The 19,531-nt window shown below is 47.2% G+C and overlaps 1 protein-coding gene across 1 annotated transcript in view; it reads right to left on the bottom strand.

The window, feature by feature from the left end:
• Nucleotides 1-19,531, bottom strand: part of LOC137570837 (saccharopine dehydrogenase-like oxidoreductase) — a 196,534-nt gene that overhangs the window by 67,074 nt on the left and 109,929 nt on the right. Inside the window, exon 8 of the mRNA XM_068279545.1 lies at nt 18,248-18,367. Coding sequence (XP_068135646.1) covers nt 18,248-18,367 — 120 coding nt within the window. The remainder of the gene's footprint in view (nt 1-18,247; nt 18,368-19,531) is intronic.

The following is a 19,531-nucleotide window of genomic DNA, read 5'->3' on the forward strand; positions in this document are numbered from 1 at the left end:
GGCGCGCTGCTGTGATACAGTTACGGAGTCCGCAGGATGAAGAGGGGAACCCGGATTAGGAAGCGGCCGCTGCCTAAAGCAGGTAATAGCAGCAGCGGCCGCGGAGGGAGGGAGCGTGCGGGGCAGGGCACTACACTGGGCACTATACTAGCTATACGGAGCACTATACTAGCTAAACTGGGGCACTATACTAGCTATACTGGGCACTATACTAGCTATACTGAGCACTATAGTAGCTAAACTGGGGCACTATACTAGCTATACTGAGCACTATACTAGCTAAACTGGAGCACTATACTAGCTATACTGAGCACTATACTAGCTAAACTGGGGCACTATACTAGCTATACTGAGCACTATACTAGCTAAACTGGGGCACTATACTAGCTATACTGAGCACTATACTAGCTATACTAAGCACTATACTAGCTAAACTGGGGCAATATACTAGCTAAACTGGGGCACTATACTAGCTATACTGAGCACTATACTAGCTAAACTGGGGCACTATACTAGCTATACTGAGCACTATACTAGCTAAACTGAGCACTATACTAGCTATACTGGGCACTATACTAGCTATACTGGGGCACTACCTACCCATACTGGGCACTTTACTAGCTATACTGGGACACACTAGGGGAATAAGGCGGCCAGCATTTCCTACCCCCGGCTTATATGGGGGTCAATTATTTTCCCCTGTTTTTTCAGGTAAAAGTTGGGGGGTCGGCTTATATGCGGGTCGGCTTATATGCGAGTATATACGGGTATGTAAAACACCAGGACAGTTCTATATAATTTGCAATTACACATGCAATTAATTATCTGTTGAGTTTATTTTCAGTTCAGGTTCGCTTTAAATATCACAACATTTTTAACTAAAATATAATTTGTACGTCTTGGAACATAAAAATGAATTATAGTCTAGCATAACATACAATAGAGACCATTCTTTACTACCCAAAAAGTTATCCCAACTTCCTTAGCCCAAAGGAATGTCATCTGTGAGAAAACATAATTCCTTCATCGTACAATACAGTTTGTGCTGGTAGGAGCATTTTAAAGTGTAACTGTCAGGCATAAAATAAAAAATCAATTCTTTATTTTAATCTGGTAAACAAGTAACAAGGATGCTAACTAGGCAATCCAAAAGTTAAAAATCACGCATACTTTTCTTCTCCATAAAACATAATTTCCCAGTTTCCCTGGCTCTAATCTGGTATATCTCCCGTACAAAGGAAGTTGAAGGGCATGCTGGGTTTTCTTTTTCTTCTTTACTTTCCCCTCAGACATAACTAATGCAGCCTGATTGGCTGGAGCCTCTTTCCCTCCCGTTTTCCCCTCCCACACCTCTGTTCCTCTCCGATTGGCCAATATTTCTCATGCTTAGACAATGCACTTTCTACTGCAGAGCTGGTGGGAGTGTCTGAAGACTGGGAGGAGGGTGGGCAATGATATACAGACAGAGTAAGAAAGGAAATTATGTCAGGATTGGTTTCAAGATAGACACAGTCAAGATGGAAAAGCCTAAGAAGGATTTTCTCTTTTTTTACTGTAGAAGAATCACTAAAATCAAAATGTGGACAGTGCCATACATATGTTATGTAAGTAGAGAAAGTATTTATCTACTTATATATGTGTTGTTTTTTTTCTGAGATAGTATGGCTGACAGTTCCTCTTTAATTTTTGTCATGCATTGGGCAGTATATTCAAGAGGGAGTACTGTAGGCAATTTGAATGAATGTATTCTCTCTCCCTCTCCTCCACCCCCGCTTCACTCACTCTCCCGTTTCATCTTTTACCACCAGTTTACTTTAACCACTTGAGGACCCACCCTTTACCCCCCCTTAAGGACCAGCGCTGTTTGAAGGGATCTGTGCTGGGTGGGCTCTGCAGCCCCCAGCACAGATCAGAGGGCACGCAGAGCGATCAGATCGCCCCCCTTTTTTCCCCCCTATGGGGATGATGTGCAGGGGGGGTCTGATCGCTCCTGCGTGCAGGCTGGTTGCGGGGGGGGCACCTCAAAGCCCCCCTCCGCGGCGACATTCTCCCCCTCCCTCTCCTACCTCTCCCTCCCGGTGATCCGGGCTGCACAGGACGCTATCCGTCCTGTGCAGCCAGTGACAGGACGTCCCCTGTCACATGGAGGCGATCCCCGGCCGCTGATTGGCCGGGGATCGCCGATCTGCCTTACGGCGCTGCTGCGCAGCAGCGCCGTACAATGTAAACAAAGCGGATTATTTCCGCTTGTGTTTACATTTAGCCTGCGAGCCGCCATCGGCGGCCCGCAGGCTATTCACGGAGCCCCCCGCCGTGATTTGACAGGAAGCAGCCGCTCGCGCGAGCGGCTGCTTCCTAATTAATCAGCCTGCAGCTGGCCAAGCAGTACTGCGTCGCTGGTCCTGCAGCTGCCACTTTGCCGACGCGCGGTATGAGTGCGCGGTCGGCAAGTGGTTAAGTAATTTTCCCCTCACAATAGTCATCATGCTGGACAATGCAGTACAGTGTACATCCTGCAACATGTATGCATGTCTTGATCAGCAGATTGTTTACTGTTGCCGTGGGTGTGTGCGTGTTGCTCAATTAGAGGCTGAAGTCGGAAAACTAAATGAGCGGCTCGCAAAACACTGAGACGCAGTGTTGATCGGATACCTCATTATCCTCGAGTTTGGTCGAATTCAGATAGTAAACTATCCGAATTCACTCGAAGTTCGATATTCGAGTTAATCGAATATCCGATTCGACCTCGGATATCCGACGTCGCTATCCGAGTCTGTATTCGAGTAAAATATTCGAGCTGGCCTTAAATATCTTTTAAAACTTTTATTGGAGGTCAATGATGCAGGAAACCACCTTTTTTTATGAAGAAAAACATCAAGTGATTATGTGGTGATGTAGTAGTTATAAAAAAGGTATCAAAAATAGTAAATTAACTTCATGAAAAGTGTTTGCATGAGAAAGTGTGTCCAAAATTGTTGTTGGAAGTAGTCTCCTCCTCCTCCATCTTCTTCTATATCTTCTTCTTCTTCTATATCTTCTTCTTCTTCTTCTATATATCTTCTTCTTCTTCTATATATCTTCTTCTTCTTCTTCTATATATCTTCTTCTTCTTCTTCTATATATCTTCTTCTTCTTCTTCTTCTATATCTTCTACTTCTATATCTTCTACTTCTATATCTTCTACTTCTTCCTCTTCTCTACCATTATATTAACTGATCTAACTATCTAATGACCAAGATGGCGCCCACGGAGGTCGCCTCGGTCACATGGCTCCAGACTCTTGTATAGTTTTTTGTTAGTTTTAGTTAGTTTTAGTGTTAGATAGTACAGGTTTAGATAGATTTTTAGTCTTAAATACAGGATCCGTGTACAAGATCCGTGTACCTCTGACTGCCGCCTCCGACCACCGCTGGGGGCTGACCATCGCTGGGGCTCCTGCCTCCGGAGGAATCTCCCAGCCGCAACTTCTCCTGGCTGCCGCAGTAACCCCAGCCTTCTCCATTCCGACCGCTGTCCTGCTGCCCGATGCTCCTCCGGCTCCATCCCCGGCTGCGCTCTAGAGGCTCCTGGCTCCATCACTGCCTGCCGCCGCTCCGGAGGACTTCAGCGCTCCCAGGGTCCGCATCCCCGGCTGCGCTCTGGTGACTACTGCTCCTGGCTCCAGCACTGCCTGCCGCCGCTCCGGCTGCGCTCTGGTGACTACTGCTCCTGGCTCCAGCACTGCCTGCCACCGCCGCTCCGGCTGCTCTCTGGTGACTACTGCTCCTGGCTCCACACACTGCCTGCCGCCGCTCTGGACGACCGCCGTGCTCCCAAGAGCCGCATCCCGATGACTGCTCCGGCATCCGGTTAGCTGCTCCTGGATCTGCAGCACCTCTCCAGCTTGCTCCCCATCCAGCGGCAACGTGTAACCCACGTGGCCAGGCCTGCCTCCTTCGTGGCCCTGCCCGCACTCCAGCCACCTGGTGACCCTGGAACAGCATCTCGTCTGGGGAGGGGGGGGGGCAGCACCTTGTCTGGCTTGTGACGGAGTCTCCGCCAAGCCCGGTCTGCACTCCTCCATCCTGGGAGTCTCCACTCTGCCTGGCCTGTACTCCTCCATCCTGGCTGGTGAAGATGCCTCCACGCTGCAGTCCCTTCAAGCTCGGCCTTACCCAGTGTGCCCACTGCTGCTGATAAACCTGCAACCTCTTCCAGAGGCTGCATATCCTGCCCTGCGGCTGCTTACCCTGCCCTTGGTGAGTCCTGCTCTCCCTACTGTGATCCTCTGTCTGATTGAAATAGGCTGTGGTGTGCCTGCCCCATACCACCTGTGCCCGCTCCATACCTGCGTTGTGCCTGCTCTATACCATCTGTGCCTTGCTAAATACCACCTGTGCCTGCTCCACATCATCTGTGCCTGCTCCATACCATCTGTGCCTGCTTCATCTCTTGTGCTTAGCCTGTGCTGTGCTGCCCGCTCTTCCCCATCTATTTGTACCATAGACGGTGCTGTCTGTCTGTTCAATACCATCTAACTGTGCCATAGTCTGTGCCTCGGCCCCATATCATCTATCCGTGCCACAGTCTACGCTGTGCTGCCTGACTTCTCCACTCCATCTAAGTGGGCCCTGGACTGTGTTTTGCTCCCTGCCCCACACCATCGATACTGTGCCAGTGCCTGTGCTACGCTGCCTAAACCACGTACTGCCCACTCCACACCTTCTAGACATCTTGGGCTGCTTACTTACCGGGCTACGCGCACCAGACCATCTACCGTGCCACGCACCGGGCTGTGCCGTCTGCTCCAGTCCACCTATTTGTGCCCCACACCGGGACGTGCTGCCCGCCCCATACCATCCAACTGTTGTGCTGCCTGCTCCGTACCACAGACTGTTGTGCTGCCTGCTCCGTACCACAGACTGTTGTGCTGCCTGCTCCATACCACAGACTGTTGCGCTGCCTGCTCCATACCATTTGCACCATATCTGTGCCACAGTCTGCGCCGTGCGGCCCACCCCACGCCCTCTGACTCGTGCCACGCACTGTGCCAGGCCGCTGCCTCTTTCCTACCTCCATCTTCTGGTAGCCTCTTCACTGTGCTGCCCGCTTATCCCACCTACCAGGGCCACACACTGTGCCACCTACTGAGGAAATTGGACCATGAGCGCGAAACGGACCGCCACCCTCTCCAGAGAAGCCCTTCTTGAATGGGAACCCCCGGACAGCCCCAACCCAACACCGGGCTCTCCCCTGTGGGATGCTGTCACTGCACACATCGAATACCTCTCCACCAAGCGAGCACCAAACAAGCGCCGCCACAGAGGAAGGAGGGCGGGGGCCCAGGTCCGACTGAAAAGGAAAGGCCTACGCTCGCCTGTCCCTGCCATCCTACTAGCAAACGTCTGCTCGCTCCCCAACAAACTGGACGAGCTGCTTCTCCTTCTCGACAGCAAACCCCAGATCAGCAAGAACACCCCTGTTCTCTGTTTTACCGAGACCTGGCTGTGCGAAAGCATCCCCGACGACTCCCTACAGGTACCAGACTACAACCTCCTAAGAGCAGACCGTGATGCAGCCCTCTCTGGGAAAACGAGAGGCGGCGGAATCTGCTTTTACATAAACACCTCCTGGTGCTCCAACACCACCACTCTCCACAAGGCCTGCACCCCAGACATTGAGCTCCTTGCCATAAACTGCAGGCCCCGGTACTCTCCGAGGGAATTCTCTTCCCTTGTCCTCGTTGGGGTCTATATTCCACCCGATGCATGCTCCAAGTCCGCCCTGCATGTACTCAGTGACTGTATCTCGCGGTGGGAAACAGCCCTCCCAGAGGCCCTGTTCATCATCTTGGGCGACTTCAATAAGGCGAACCTTCGGCACGTGAGGCCCCTCTACAAGCAGCACATCACCTGCCCTACCAGGAGCGGTAACACCCTGGATCACTGCTACACGGTTCACAAGAACGCCTACAAAGCCACCCAAGGAGCCCCCCTGGGAAACTCTGACCACAACACAGTACACCTGATCCCCTCCTACAGGAGGCTCCTAGAGACTTCAAAGCCCATCACCAAAACCGTCAAAAAATGGACTGCAGACGCCAAACTGCAGCTCCAAGCTTGCTTTGAAACCACCGACTGGACGGCTCTGGAGGCACCTACCCTTGATGAATGGGCCGAGAACATCTCCTCCTACATCACCTTCTGCGAAGAAGCGTGTATCCCGTCCAAGTCCTTCAGGGTCTACCCCAACAACAAGCCCTGGTTCAACGACAGGCTTCGCCGACTTCGGAAACGCAAAGAGGAGGCGCACAGGTCTGGCTCCTTAGAGGAATTCAGAGAAGCTAGGCTCGCCCTGAAAAGAGAACTGCGATCGGCAAAGAGGGCCTACGCTGAGAAGCTGGGGCTCTGCCTCCAGTCCACCAACACACGGGAAGTATGGAAGGGCCTGAGAGCAGCCACAAACTTCAAACCAACATCGAAAACGGCGACCCCGAGCCCTCGACTGGCGGAGGAGCTCAATGAGTTCTACTGCAGGTTCGAGCAACATTCCAACCAGCCCGTAGGCAAATCCACATCGACCTCTGACGTACTCGGCGCCCTGGCTCCTAGCGCTGTTCGGGAATCCGAGGTACTCCGGCACCTCCGGAAGCTGAATCCCAGGAAATCTTCCGGCCCGGACGGAGTGTCGTCTGTCTGCCTGCGAACCTGCGCCGATCAGCTAGCCCCTGTGCTCACCTCCTTGTTTAAGCAGTCATTATCTGATGGTACAGTCCCCTCCTGTTTCAAGAGGTCCATAATTGTACCAGTCCCAAAAAAAACAGGCAGTTCCGAGCACAATAACTTCCGCCCAGTGGCCCTAACCTCTAACATCATGAAGCTCCTCGAGCGGCTGGTCCTTGCCCACCTGAAGAGGTCCACAGACGCCCTTTTAGACCCGCTCCAATTTGCATATAGGGCAAACAGATCCGTGGAGGATGCCATCAATGTCAGCGTGGCACACATCACTGAGCACTTAGACAGGCCGGCCTCCTATGCCAGGATCCTGTTCCTAGACTTTAGCTCAGCGTTCAACACGATCTGCCCTGACATCCTGATCACCAATCTGACACAGCTCGGAGTTGATCCCACTCTCCGAGCATGGATCAAGGACTTCCTGACAAATAGAACACAACAGGTGAAGCTCGGCAACTATTACTCCAGCATTCGAACCACCAATACTGGGGCTCCACAAGGCTGTGTTCTGTCACCTCTACTGTTCTCCCTTTATACCAACGACTGTATCTCATCCGCTGACTCTGTGAAGGTCATCAAATTTGCGGATGACACCACCATTATTGGCCTAATTGGAAGCAACGGAGAGCATGAATACCGGAGCGAGGTCGAGAGAATATGCAATTGGTGCAGGGAGAACAACCTAGTTCTCAACACTGCAAAGACTGTTGAACTAGTTGTAGACTTCAGGAGGAACCCTCCCCCCCCCTCGCCTGTCCTCATTGGAGGAACAGAAGTTTCTATAGTGTCATCGGTTCGGTTCCTTGGCACGACTCTCACCAATAATCTGAAATGGGGGCAGAACACCACTAAAATTCAAAAGAAATCCCAACAGAGGCTGTTCTTCCTGCGCCAACTGAAGAGATTTGGCATGCCACGGGAGCTGCTGGCCAGCTTCTATACCGCCACCATAGAATCCATCCTCTGCTCCTCAGTCATTGTTTGGTACGCGGGTGCATCGGCCAGTGATAAACATAAACTGCAGAGGGTCATAGCTGATGCAGAGAGAATCATCGGGTCTCCTCTTCCACCTCTTGATCTCCTCCACTCCGCTAGATTGAGTAAGAGGGCCACCATGATCTCCCGTGACCCCTCTCACCCTGGCAGCCACTACTTCAGGCTCCTCCCGTTGGGCCGCCGCTTCAGGACTATACCATCCAAAACCACCAGGCGGAAGAACACCTTCTTTCCCCAGGCCGTTCGGTCACTGAACTCTGACTTTCCCCAGTCCGGCCTGCACTCATAATTGCCGGGCCGACAGCTGGTCCCCGTCGCTGCCTCCTCTGTATATCTGATTACTGCATTTCAAATTGTATGTGCTGTTGTATCTGTCTATGCCATGTGTACCACAAATAATTCCGATTATGGCTCTTGCTGTACTTGGCGAAATAAAACTGATTCTGATTCTGATATTATGTGTCTTGGTTTTCCTTTCTTTTGTAATATTTTTTTTACTTCATTTGTGGAAATATTTTATTTTAATAATACCATAGTTCTATTTGTGTTGATGGCATAATAGGTAGTGGCACATTGCAAGCCACAGCGCCTTTTTCTGTGTACCCTGGCGGTGGTAAAACACAGGCATCAGCAGGAGGAGGAAGTAGTTGCAAGTTGTAGTGTGGTAATAGCTGGTAGGAGAGTGGGTGGCAGCAGAAAATAGTTCTTCTTCTGTTCTCCCTGGCAGTGGTAGCAGCAATAATTTTATAGAAAAGGACTTGAGTTCAAAAAACAAGGAAATACAGTGCAATTTTAGCAAAATCTTATAGAAAAACTTTATTGGTACAAAATATCAAAAAAATCGTTAAAAAGCTTCTTCAATTCCACATGATTTGTCTTCATATAATCAATAATCAACCATAGGACATGAATAATTGAAGCTGATTGGTAGGTATTATATTCTGGCTTGATGCAACTTTGAATAGATGTTGTATTATACGTATTCAGTGGTAGCAGCACACAGACAGCAACTACAGGAGGAGGAGCAGTGTGATGTGACTGACATAATAGGAACTGGTTCCTAGCGGTGGTACCAGGGCAGTAAATAAACAGCATTAGGTTCCAGACAGCGGTCGCGAAGCCCACATTGTGTCCAATGCACAATTGGGACAACACAGTTTTCAACCCGAACACCTCTAAATTAATTACAATTTTTTTTTTCAAATTGATGCAGCTATTTTTGAGCGTAATAGCTGGTGGCGCATGGGCAGCAGCACCTTGTAATGTGTTCCCTGGCAGTAGGGACACAGACAGCAGGAGGAAATACAGCAGCAGGCAGCGTGAGGAGGATGAGTGTGTGGCAGACTGGCAGCAGGCGGGCAGGCAGCGAGACATAATAGGCCCTGGGTCCTAGCAGTGGTTCCAGGGCCGTAAATAAACAGCATGAGGTTCCAGACAGCGGTCGTGAAGCCCACATTGTGTCCAATACACAATTGGGACAGCACAGTTTTCAACCTGGACACCTCAAATAATTAAAAAAATTTTTTTATAGCTGGTGGCGCATGGGCAGCAGCACCTTCCTTGTAATGTGTTCCCTGGCAGTGGAGACACAGACAGCAGGAAGAAATACAGCAGCAGCAGCAGCAGCAGCAGGTGTAATGCGTGTGCACCACTTCATGTCCCCCTCTCGCCGACAACAGGGGCCAGGAATTCGCCTTCCACCAAAGCCTGGTTCATTTTGAGAAACGTCAGTCTGTCCACAGACTTGTGAGACAGACAAGATCGCTTCTCAGTGACGACTCCACCGGCTGCACTGAAGCAACGCTCTAACAGTACGCTGGAAGGGGGGCAGGAGAGGACTTCCAGGGCGTACTGTGCAAGCTCGCTCCAGATCGGCAGGTGCTTGACCCAATACTCCATGGGATCAACAGGGGGAACACTGTCAAGCCCGCTGAAGGACCCCATGTAGTCAGCCACCATGCGGGTCAAGCACTGTCTGTGACTGGAGATGGATGCTGCTGCAGGCACCTCCTCTCTAGTCCTTGGCAGCTCTACACTCATGTAGAGCTCGTTGGTCAGAGACAGCAGGTCTGTGGTGCGCGTGCGCTTGCTGCTGGTGGATGCAGGCACCTGCTGCTGCCTCTGTGCTGGCTGGACAGTGGGGGTGGATGGCTCAGGGAAGGCTTCCTGCAAGCGCTCAACAAGGGACAGCTGCAAATCCCTCATTTGTTGCGCACGGTCTCCTCCTGCAGGCAGGAACTGGCTGAGCTTCCCCTTCAGACGTGGGTCCAGCATCATGCAGATCCAGATGTCCTCCCTCTGCTTCATCTGGATCACCCTTGGGTCCTTGCGCAGGCACCTCAGCATGTGCGCTGCCATTGGGAAGAGTCTGGCCACGTCTGCTGGCACATCATCGGCAGCCCCAGAGCCGACAGTGCTGTCCTCCTCTTCCTCTGCCTCCTCCACCTCATCCTCTCTCCACCCTCGCACCAGTCCAGCTGCGTTCTGCTGCTCCCCCTCATCAGCAGCAAGGTCAGGGACCTCCAACTCCTCCTCCTCCAACCAATTCCAAGCCCTCCTCCTCAGAGGTGGCCTGTGAAGCTGCCTGCAGCTCCTGCTGGTCCAAGGCTGCCGCTCCCTCTTCCGGCAGTGCATACAGGGCCCTGTCCAGCACACCAAGGGGACCCACTCACACAACCATTGCATGGTCCCTGCTTACCATGTTGGTGGCCTGCAGAAAGGGTGCCAGGACTGAGCACACCTGCTGCATATGCCCCCAGTCCTCCATGGAGAAGATGGACGCGAGGTTGGTGGCGGCACGCCCAGTTGCAGTGATGGAGGCAACTGTTGCTCGTGCAACGTACTGGCTGACAGCCTGCCTCTGTTCAACCAGACGCTCCAACATCACCAGGGTGGAGTTCCAGCGAGTTGGAACATCGATCATGAGCCGGTGCTGTGGCAGGTGCAGCTCCTTCTGCACCTCTTCCAGGCTCGCTACAGCTGCAGCCGAGTGCCGGAAATAGCGCACAACCTTCCTTGCCGCCTCAAGGAGTCGGTCCATCCCCTGGTAGGTCCGCAGGAACGTGCGCCAGGCAGGGGATGTAGGTCAGGTCTCCCCTGCTGATTGCAGCAACCAGGTTTGCCCCATTGTCGGACACCACCTCTCCGACTCTGAGGCCTCTGGGGGTCAGCCAATTCCTCTCCTGCTCTCGGAGTTTGGCCAGGACATGGTTCGCCGTCAGGTTTGGTCTTCCCCAGGCTGACCAATTCCAGCAGCGCTTGGCAGTGGCGGGGCTTCACGCTGCTGCTGAGGCGGGGGGTTTGGGCTGGTGTGCCGGAGGATGGAAGCGGATCAGAGGAACCTGCTGCATATATATATATATATATATATATATATATATATATATATATATATATATATATATATATATATATATATATATATATATATATATATATATATATATATATATATATATATATATATATATATATATATATATATATATATATATATATATATATATATATATATATATATATATATATATATATATATATATGCATGCATGCATACATACACACACACGCACGCACGCACACACGCACACACAAAGACAATACAGACCAAAAGTTTGGACACACCTTCTCATTCAAAGAGTTTTCTTGTCATATTCTAGGTTCTTCAAAGTAGCCACCTTTTGCTTTGATTACTGTTTTGCACACTCTTGGCATTCTCTTGATGAGCTTCAAGAGGTAGTCACCTGAAATGAACTTCCAACAGTCTTGAAGGAGTTCCCAGAGATGCTTAGCACTTGTTGGCCCTTTTGCCTTCACTTTGCGGTCCAGCTCAGCCCAAACCATCTTGATTGGGTTCAGGTCTGGTGACTGTGGAGGCAAGGTCATCTGGCGCAGCACCCCATCACTCTCCTACCTGGTCTAATAGCCCTTACACAGCCTGGAGGTGTGTTTGGGGTCATTGTCCTGTTGAAAAATAAATGATGGTCCAACTAAACGCAAACTGGATGGAATAGCATGCCGCTGCAAGATTCTGTGGAAGCCATGCTGGTTCAGTATGCCTTCAATTTTGAATAAATCCCCAAGAGTGTCACCAGCAAAGCACCCCCACACCATCACACCTCCTCCTCCATGCTTCACGGTGGGAACCAGGCATGTAGAGACCATCCGTTCACCTTTTCTGCATTGCACAAAGACATGGGGCTTTATTCACAAAGCGGTGCAAACCTAGTTAGCACGCCTAAAGACTTTTGGGCAGGATAAGCATTGCACTAAGTAGGCTAGCACCGCTTTTAGGGAAAAACTCGCGCGCAAAGTCTGGTGCGCGTGAAACGTCGCATATGGTTTAATGGCGTTGTGCGCTTAAACTTTGCGCGCGTAAAGCTTTATGCGCATAACTTTGCGCGCAAGTTTATTTTATCACGCCTAAACTGAGTTTAGGCGTGATAATGGGCTTTTCACCAGCGTGCTAACAGTTAGCACCGCTTTGTGAATCAAGCCCATGGTGGTTGGACCAAAAATCTCAAATTTGGACTCATCAGACCAAAGCAGAGATTTCTACTGGTCTAATGTCCATTCCTTGTGTTCTTTAGCCCAAACAAGTCTCTTCTGCTCCTATGTTGTGTATTTATTGACCTGCCCTTGTGGCCTTTATTATGTGGGTGAAACCACACAAGGGGCTTGATTCACAAAGCAGTGCTAACCTACTTAGCAAGTCTAAAGTCTTTAGACGTGCTAATCAGGGTGCTAAGTAGGTTAGTACTAGATTTCTCAATCAGATCGCGCGCTAAGTTTACGCGCGCAACATTTCGCGTGCGCAAAGTCGTATGCGCGCGCTAAGTCCCATAGGCTTTAAAGAGACTCCGTAACAAAAATTGCATCCTGTTTTTTATCATCCTACAAGTTCCAAAAGCTATTCTAATGTGTTCTGGCTTACTGCAGCACGTTCTACTATCACCATCTCTGTAATAAATCAACTTATCTCTCTCTTGTCAGACTTGTCAGCCTGTGTCTGGAAGGCTGCCAAGTTCTTCAGTGTTGTGGTTCTGTGATGCATCTCCCCCCTCCTGGCCCCTCTATGCACACTGCCTGTGTATAATGATCTCTTGAGATACAAAAGGAAGGATGTATACAGCCTGCTTGTGTATGAATGTATTTTCTATGTGTGGACATACTGTACATCAACCTACTTCCTGTTTTGGTGGCCATTTTGTTTGTTTATAAACAAACTTTTTAAAACTGTTTTTAACCACTTTTAATGCGGCGAGGAGCGGCGAAATTGTGACAGAGGGTAATAGGAGATGTCCCCTAACGCACTGGTATGTTTACTTTTGTGCGATTTTAACAATACAGATTCTCTTTAATGGGCACTTCGTGTGGAGCACCCTGCGCTCTGTGCAGTGCGCGCGTAAAGTTTTACGTTCGTAAAGTTTTGCGCGCGAAAAGCTCGTTTAGACGTGCTAAGGGGGTTTTCACAGGCGTGCTAACAGTTAGCACCACTTTGTGAATCAAGCCCAAAAAGTACGAGATCGCATTGCACAACATAGGAGCTCTGTCAGGAGCAAGACCTCTGAACTGCCTGTAGCCAGACATTGGCGCACTGCAGGCCACAGGGACACTGACTGAAATTCATGGTCATTGACCATCAACCAAAACCGTGGGGGGATAGGGTCCTCCTCCTTAGAAAGAGGGAAGTTATGTGGATAGACAAATTAGGATGTTTGCACCCAGGTGGTTTAAATAAAGACTTTGACCTTCATCTGTTTTTGTAAATTACAGACTGCATGATCTGATTGCTTACATGAAACAGTAACGATTGGACACAGACAATATGGACTTGATTATGGACTCTGTTGCTTTAAAGCTAAGTGTGAAAGTAACATTTCCTGCTTGTTGGTGGGCGTTCACCCACATTACCATAATGTCATTTCCTGTCTTTTTAGTATATATTGATTCATTTGATTTCATTTGCTTGTTGGCATTGAAAAAGGTCGGAGACGACAAAAACTGTCTGCCTGTATAGTGTGATTTTTGCTCCAATAAAAGAAGAGCTGTGTGCTGCAATCCCATCTCTGTATATATATACAGTGGGTTGAAAAAGTATTCGGCCCCCTTCAAGTTTTCTATATTTTGTCATATTACTGCCGCAAACATGAATCAATTTTATTGGAATTCCACATTAACCAGTTCACCCCCAAGGGTTTTTACTCTAACGGACCAGAGCAATTTTCACTTGTCAGTGCTCCTCCCTTTTATTCCCTAATAACTTTATTACTACTTATCACAAGAAAATGATCTATACCTCGTTTTTTTCACCACCAATTAGGCTTTCTGTGGGTAGTACATTTTGCTAAGAATTTTTTTTATTCTAAATGCATTTTAATGAGAAAAAAACAAAAAAATAGAAAAAAAAACATTTCTCAGTTTTCAGGCATTATAGTTTTAAAATTAAACATTTTCCTGTGGATAAAACAAACACATTGTATTTGCCCAGTTGTCCCGATTATTAAACCATTTAAATGATGTCCCTATCACAATGTATGGCGACAGTATATTATTTTGAAATATAGGTGTTATTTTTCTGTTCTGTTTTTTTTTTGTTCTGGCCATAATTACAAGCCCCTATGTAATAAATTAAAATTAATTTTCCCCCATAAAATATAGATTAAAAAAAGCTGAGTCCCTAAGGCAAGTATTTATTTATTTATTTTAAGCTGATTTTTTTTTTTTATAAGTGTTTTCTTTTGGAGGGGGAGTGTTGGAAGTGTAATTTTATTAATTTTATTACTCATGTGTATGTACTTGTAAATGTATGTATTTTGTACGAGTCATATACGTTTTGGCCACAAGATGGCGCTAGTGAACACTCGTTATAGTAAGTGTTCACTTTTTTTTTTACACTTTCATTGTTACATTTCCTGTTTTTGTAAATGGACGTAGCCGCTGTTCGCGGTCACGTCCATTCACTCCAGGCACTGCGATTGGGTAGAGGACCGTTTGGTCCTCTTCCCCAATCCCTCAGCACGGGATCCCGACGGAAACGGCGGCCGTAGCGGCGCGCACACGGCGGTAGCAGCGGCGGGAACGTGCGACTTATTAATACGTCATGTTGCAGTTAATAGGGTAAAGCATGACGTTTTAATACGTTAGGATGCCACTAAATGGTTAACGACCAACACAAAGTGGTGTACTCATGTGAAGTGGAACGAAAATCATACAGGATTCCAAATATTTTTTATAAATAAATAACTGCAAAGTGGTGTGTGCATAATTATTCGGCCCCCTTTGATCTGAGTGCAGTCAGTTGCCTATAGACATTGCCTAATGAGTGCTAATGACTAAATAGAGTGCACCTGCGTGTAATCTAATGTCAGTACAAATACAGCTGCTCTGTGAGGGCCTCAGAGGTTGTCTAAGAGAATATTGTGAGCAACAACACCGTGAAGTCCAAAGAACCCACAAGACAGGTCAGGGATCAAGTTATTGAGAAATTTAAAGCAGGCTTAGGCTACAAAACGATTTCCAAAGCCTTGAACATGCCCCATCAATTTAGGATGGGGCAGAGGGGAAGGAGGGTGAGGGAGGGAAACATCCCAAGGAGCACTGTTCAAGTGATCATTCAGAAATGGAAGGAGTATGGCACAACTGTAAACCTACCAAGACCAGGCCGTCCACCTAAACTCACAGGCCGAACAAGGAAAGCGCTGATCAGAAATGCAGTCAAGAGGCCCATGGTGACTCTGGACAAGCTGCAGAGATCTACAGCTCAGGTGGGAGACTCTGTCCATAGGACAACTATTAGTCATGCACTGTACAAAGTTGGCCTTTATGGAAGAGTGGCAAGAAGAAAGGCATTGTTAACAGAAAGCATAAGAAGTCCCGTTTGCAGTTTGCCCCAAGCCATGTGGGGGACACAGCAACCATGTGGAAGAAGGTGCTCTGGTCAGATGAGACCAAAATGGAACTTTTTGGCCAAAATGCAAAACGCTATGTGTGGCAGAAAACTAACACTGCACATCACTCTGAACACACCATACCCACTGTCAAATATGGTGGTGGCAGCATCATGCTTGGGGTGTGCATCTCTTCAGCAGGGACAGGGAAGCTGGTCAGAGTTGATGGGAAGATGGATGGAGCCAAATACAGGGCAAACTTGGAAGAAAACCTCTTGGAGACTGCAAAATACTTGAGACTGGGGCGGAGGTTCACCTTCCAGCAGGACAATGACCCTAAACATAAAACCAGGGCAACAATGGAATGGTTTAAAACAAAACATATCCATGTGTTAGAATGGCCTATTTTAAGTCCAGATCTAAATGCAATCGAGAATCTGTGGCAAGATCTGAAAACTGCTGTTCACAAACGCTGTCCATCTAATCTGACTGAGCTGGAGCTGTTTTGCAAAGAAGAATGGGCAAGGATTTCAGTCTCTAGATGTGCAAAGCTAGTAGAGACATACCCTAAAAGACTGGCAGCTGTAATTGCAGCAAAAGGTGGTTCTACAAAGTATTGTCTCAGGGGGCCGAATAATTACGCACACCCCACTTTGCAGTTATTTATTTGTAAAAAAAATGTTTGGAATGATGTATGATTTTCGATCCACTTCTCATATATATATATATATACACATACACATACACACACACACACAGGATCTTCTCTAAAAATTAGCATATTGTGATAAGGTTCATTCTTTTCTGTAATGTACTGATAGACTTTCATATATTTTAAAGAGAATCTGTATTGTTAAAATCGCACAAAAGTAAACATACCAGTGCGTTAGGGGACATCTCCTATTACCCTCTGTCACAATTTCGCCGCTCCTCGCCGCATTAAAAGTGGTTAAAAACTGTTTTTAAAAGTTTGTTTATAAACAAACAAAATGGCCACCAAAACAGGAAGTAGGTTGATGTACAGTATGTCCACACATAGAAAATACATTCATACACAAGCAGGCTGTATACACCCTTCCTTTTGAATCTCAAGAGATCATTTGTGTGTTTCTTTCCCCTTGCAGCTATCTTCCACTGAAGTGTCAGGCTGTTTCTTCCTGCAGAGTGCAGATAGCTCTGCCTGTATGTAATTCCTCAGTATGTGAAAGCCCAGCCAGCTCAGAGGAGGATTTATCCAGCTTGTAAAAGATAAGAGAGACGAGAGAAGCTGTCCTAATCTAAATACACAGGCAGTGTGCAGAGAGGGGCCTGGAGGGGGGAGATGCATCACAGAACCACAACACTGAAGAACTTGGCAGCCTTCCAGACACAGGCTGACAAGTCTGACAAGAGAGAGATAAGTTGATTTATTACAGAGATGGTGATAGTAGAACGTGCTGCAGTAAGCCAGAACACATTAGAATAGCTTTTGGAACTTGTAGGATGATAAAAAACAGGATGCAATTTTTGTTACGGAGTCTCTTTAAGATTCAAATACACACAACTTAAGTAGTTCAAGCCTTTTATTGTTTTAATATTGATGATTTTGGCATATAGCTCATGAAAACCCCAAATTCCTATCTCAAAAAATTAGCATATTTCATCCGACCAATAAAAGAAAAGTGTTTTTAAAACAAAAAAAGTCAACCTTCAAATTATTATGTTCAGTTATGCACTCAATACTTGGTCGGGAATCCTTTTGCAGAAATGACTGCTTCAATGCGGCGTGGCATGGAGGCAATCAGCCTGTGGCACTGCTCAGGTGTTATGGAGGCCCAGGATGCTTCAATAGCTGCCTTAAGCTCATCCAGAGTGTTGGGTCTTGCGTCTCTCAACTTTCTCTTCACAATATCCCACAGATTCTCCATGGGGTTCAGGTCAGGAGAGTTGGCAGGCCAATTGAGCACAGTAATACCATGGTCAGTAAACCATTTACCAGTGGTTTTGGCACTGTGAGCAGGTGCCAGGTCATGCTGAAAAATTAAATCTTCATCTCCATAAAGCTTTTCAGCAGATGGAAGCATGAACCAACTTTTGTACCAGAAACAGCGGCAGAAGTGCCTGACTGGTCTGAGTGTATCAAGTGATAAAGAAGCTAATCCTGCACTCAAAACTTTCAAAACTTTTTCTGCTGTTATGATTTGGAGTTATCACATACTTAAGGAGCACCGGCCCTTTAGTAGTCAGTGCATGTTAGAGGTTCTTTTTTTCTATAATATATTCCTCCTCTTCCATTTATTTCCTTGCTGGCTGCTTATCTGAAACCTGATCCCCTGCTCACTTGCGCTTACAAGCAAGGCTGAGGTGACTCAGCGATTGGAGGAGAAAGGGGAAAAAAAAAAAAAAAAAAAAAGGGCAGAAATGACATCAGGATTTAGCCTAAACTGTGGGCAAAAGACATGGCCCCCACCAGGATCAGAATTCTTTTAAATTACTGTATAATATTTACTGAAATCAAACCGTGGACAGTACAATACATGTGTTATGTAAGTAGATCAAGTATTTATCTACTTATATAAGTGTTTTTTTCCCTGGCATAGTATGGCTAATCCTACTGCTTTAACAACTAACCAAATAAAAACAAAACAAACAAGCAAGCAAACAACTTACTCTTATCAGAAGAGATCGTCCAAAGCTAAACTTAGTAAAAAGTAGGAAGAGAAATCCTGCAAACATGAGCTTGATAACCGACAAAAGCCCACCTACTGCTGAATATGCCGAATACTGAACCTAAGGAAAAAACACAGTTGATGCTTTATTTAATGTATTTAAAATAAAAACACAAAAGGTATATTTTTTTCTCACTATAACCCAATAAAAATAGAATGGGTTTGCAGTCACTAAAGCAAAAGAAACAATAAAAATCTCCTTTGGTGACATGACACATTACCAAAGCAATATTGACAACATATTTGTCCAATTGTGCTGGTTATCCCAGCATATAAATAATGTCCTAGTGCAATGTATGGGGATAATATTTTATTTGGAAATAAAGGTGTATTTTTTCTATGTTGTGTTTTTTTATTTACTCGTTGTACCCTAGCAATAATTGAAAGTCCCCATTTGCAAAAATAACAGTAATATACCCCATGTCAAACATTTTAATGAACCTGAACTTTTGCACAGGACAGAATGAAAACAGAGGAATGCACCCTGTATATATTTAGAGAGTTTAGCCTGTCTATTTCCCCCTCATCTGTGTCTACTCACAAACTCTAAATTTGATCTCTCCCCTGTGTCAGCGGATTGCCATGGCAGAAAAGCTCATTTGTAAGCACAGGCAAAGGCGCAATATGCGTATCTTTTAGAGCAGAGAGGAAGTTTAGAGTTCAGGTCAGCTTTTAAAAGCTAAATGTATTCTATTTAAAATAATGTCACTAGGTTTTCTTTTTACATACTTTTTCTTTTGGTACAGAATAGATGAAATGACCAGCTGGCACTCTAAATTAACCTCCCTCCCGACAGCCTAACGCCAATCGGGTGGCAGCCCCAGGACTGCCTAACGACGATTGGAGTCAAGTCCTGGGGTGGATATTGGCAGGGAACGCGCACATACACTACGCATGCCGAGTCCCGGAGCGGAGCAATCACGGCTAGCAGGCTGTTAGTAAACGAAAGGGGGGGAAAAAACCCTTTGTTTACATCTGTACAGCGCTGCAATCTAGTGCAGCCCTGTACAGGGGACACTCGGCTGTCCCTCAGAGCGTCTCACATTGAAAGGCCTCTCATAGGCTGACGCCTACGAGAGGCAGTGAAGAGGACGGATCACCGTCCTATGTCAATTTAGGATGGGGCAGAGGGGAAGGAGGGTGAGGGAGGGAAAATGCTTTTTTTTTTTTTAAATTAAAAACCGTCTCATCAGTCTGCCGACAGCATGTACACACGTGCTACTGT

This window comes from Hyperolius riggenbachi, chromosome 4 (genome assembly GCF_040937935.1).
Source record: "Hyperolius riggenbachi isolate aHypRig1 chromosome 4, aHypRig1.pri, whole genome shotgun sequence".
Classification (NCBI taxonomy): Eukaryota; Metazoa; Chordata; class Amphibia; order Anura; family Hyperoliidae; genus Hyperolius; species Hyperolius riggenbachi.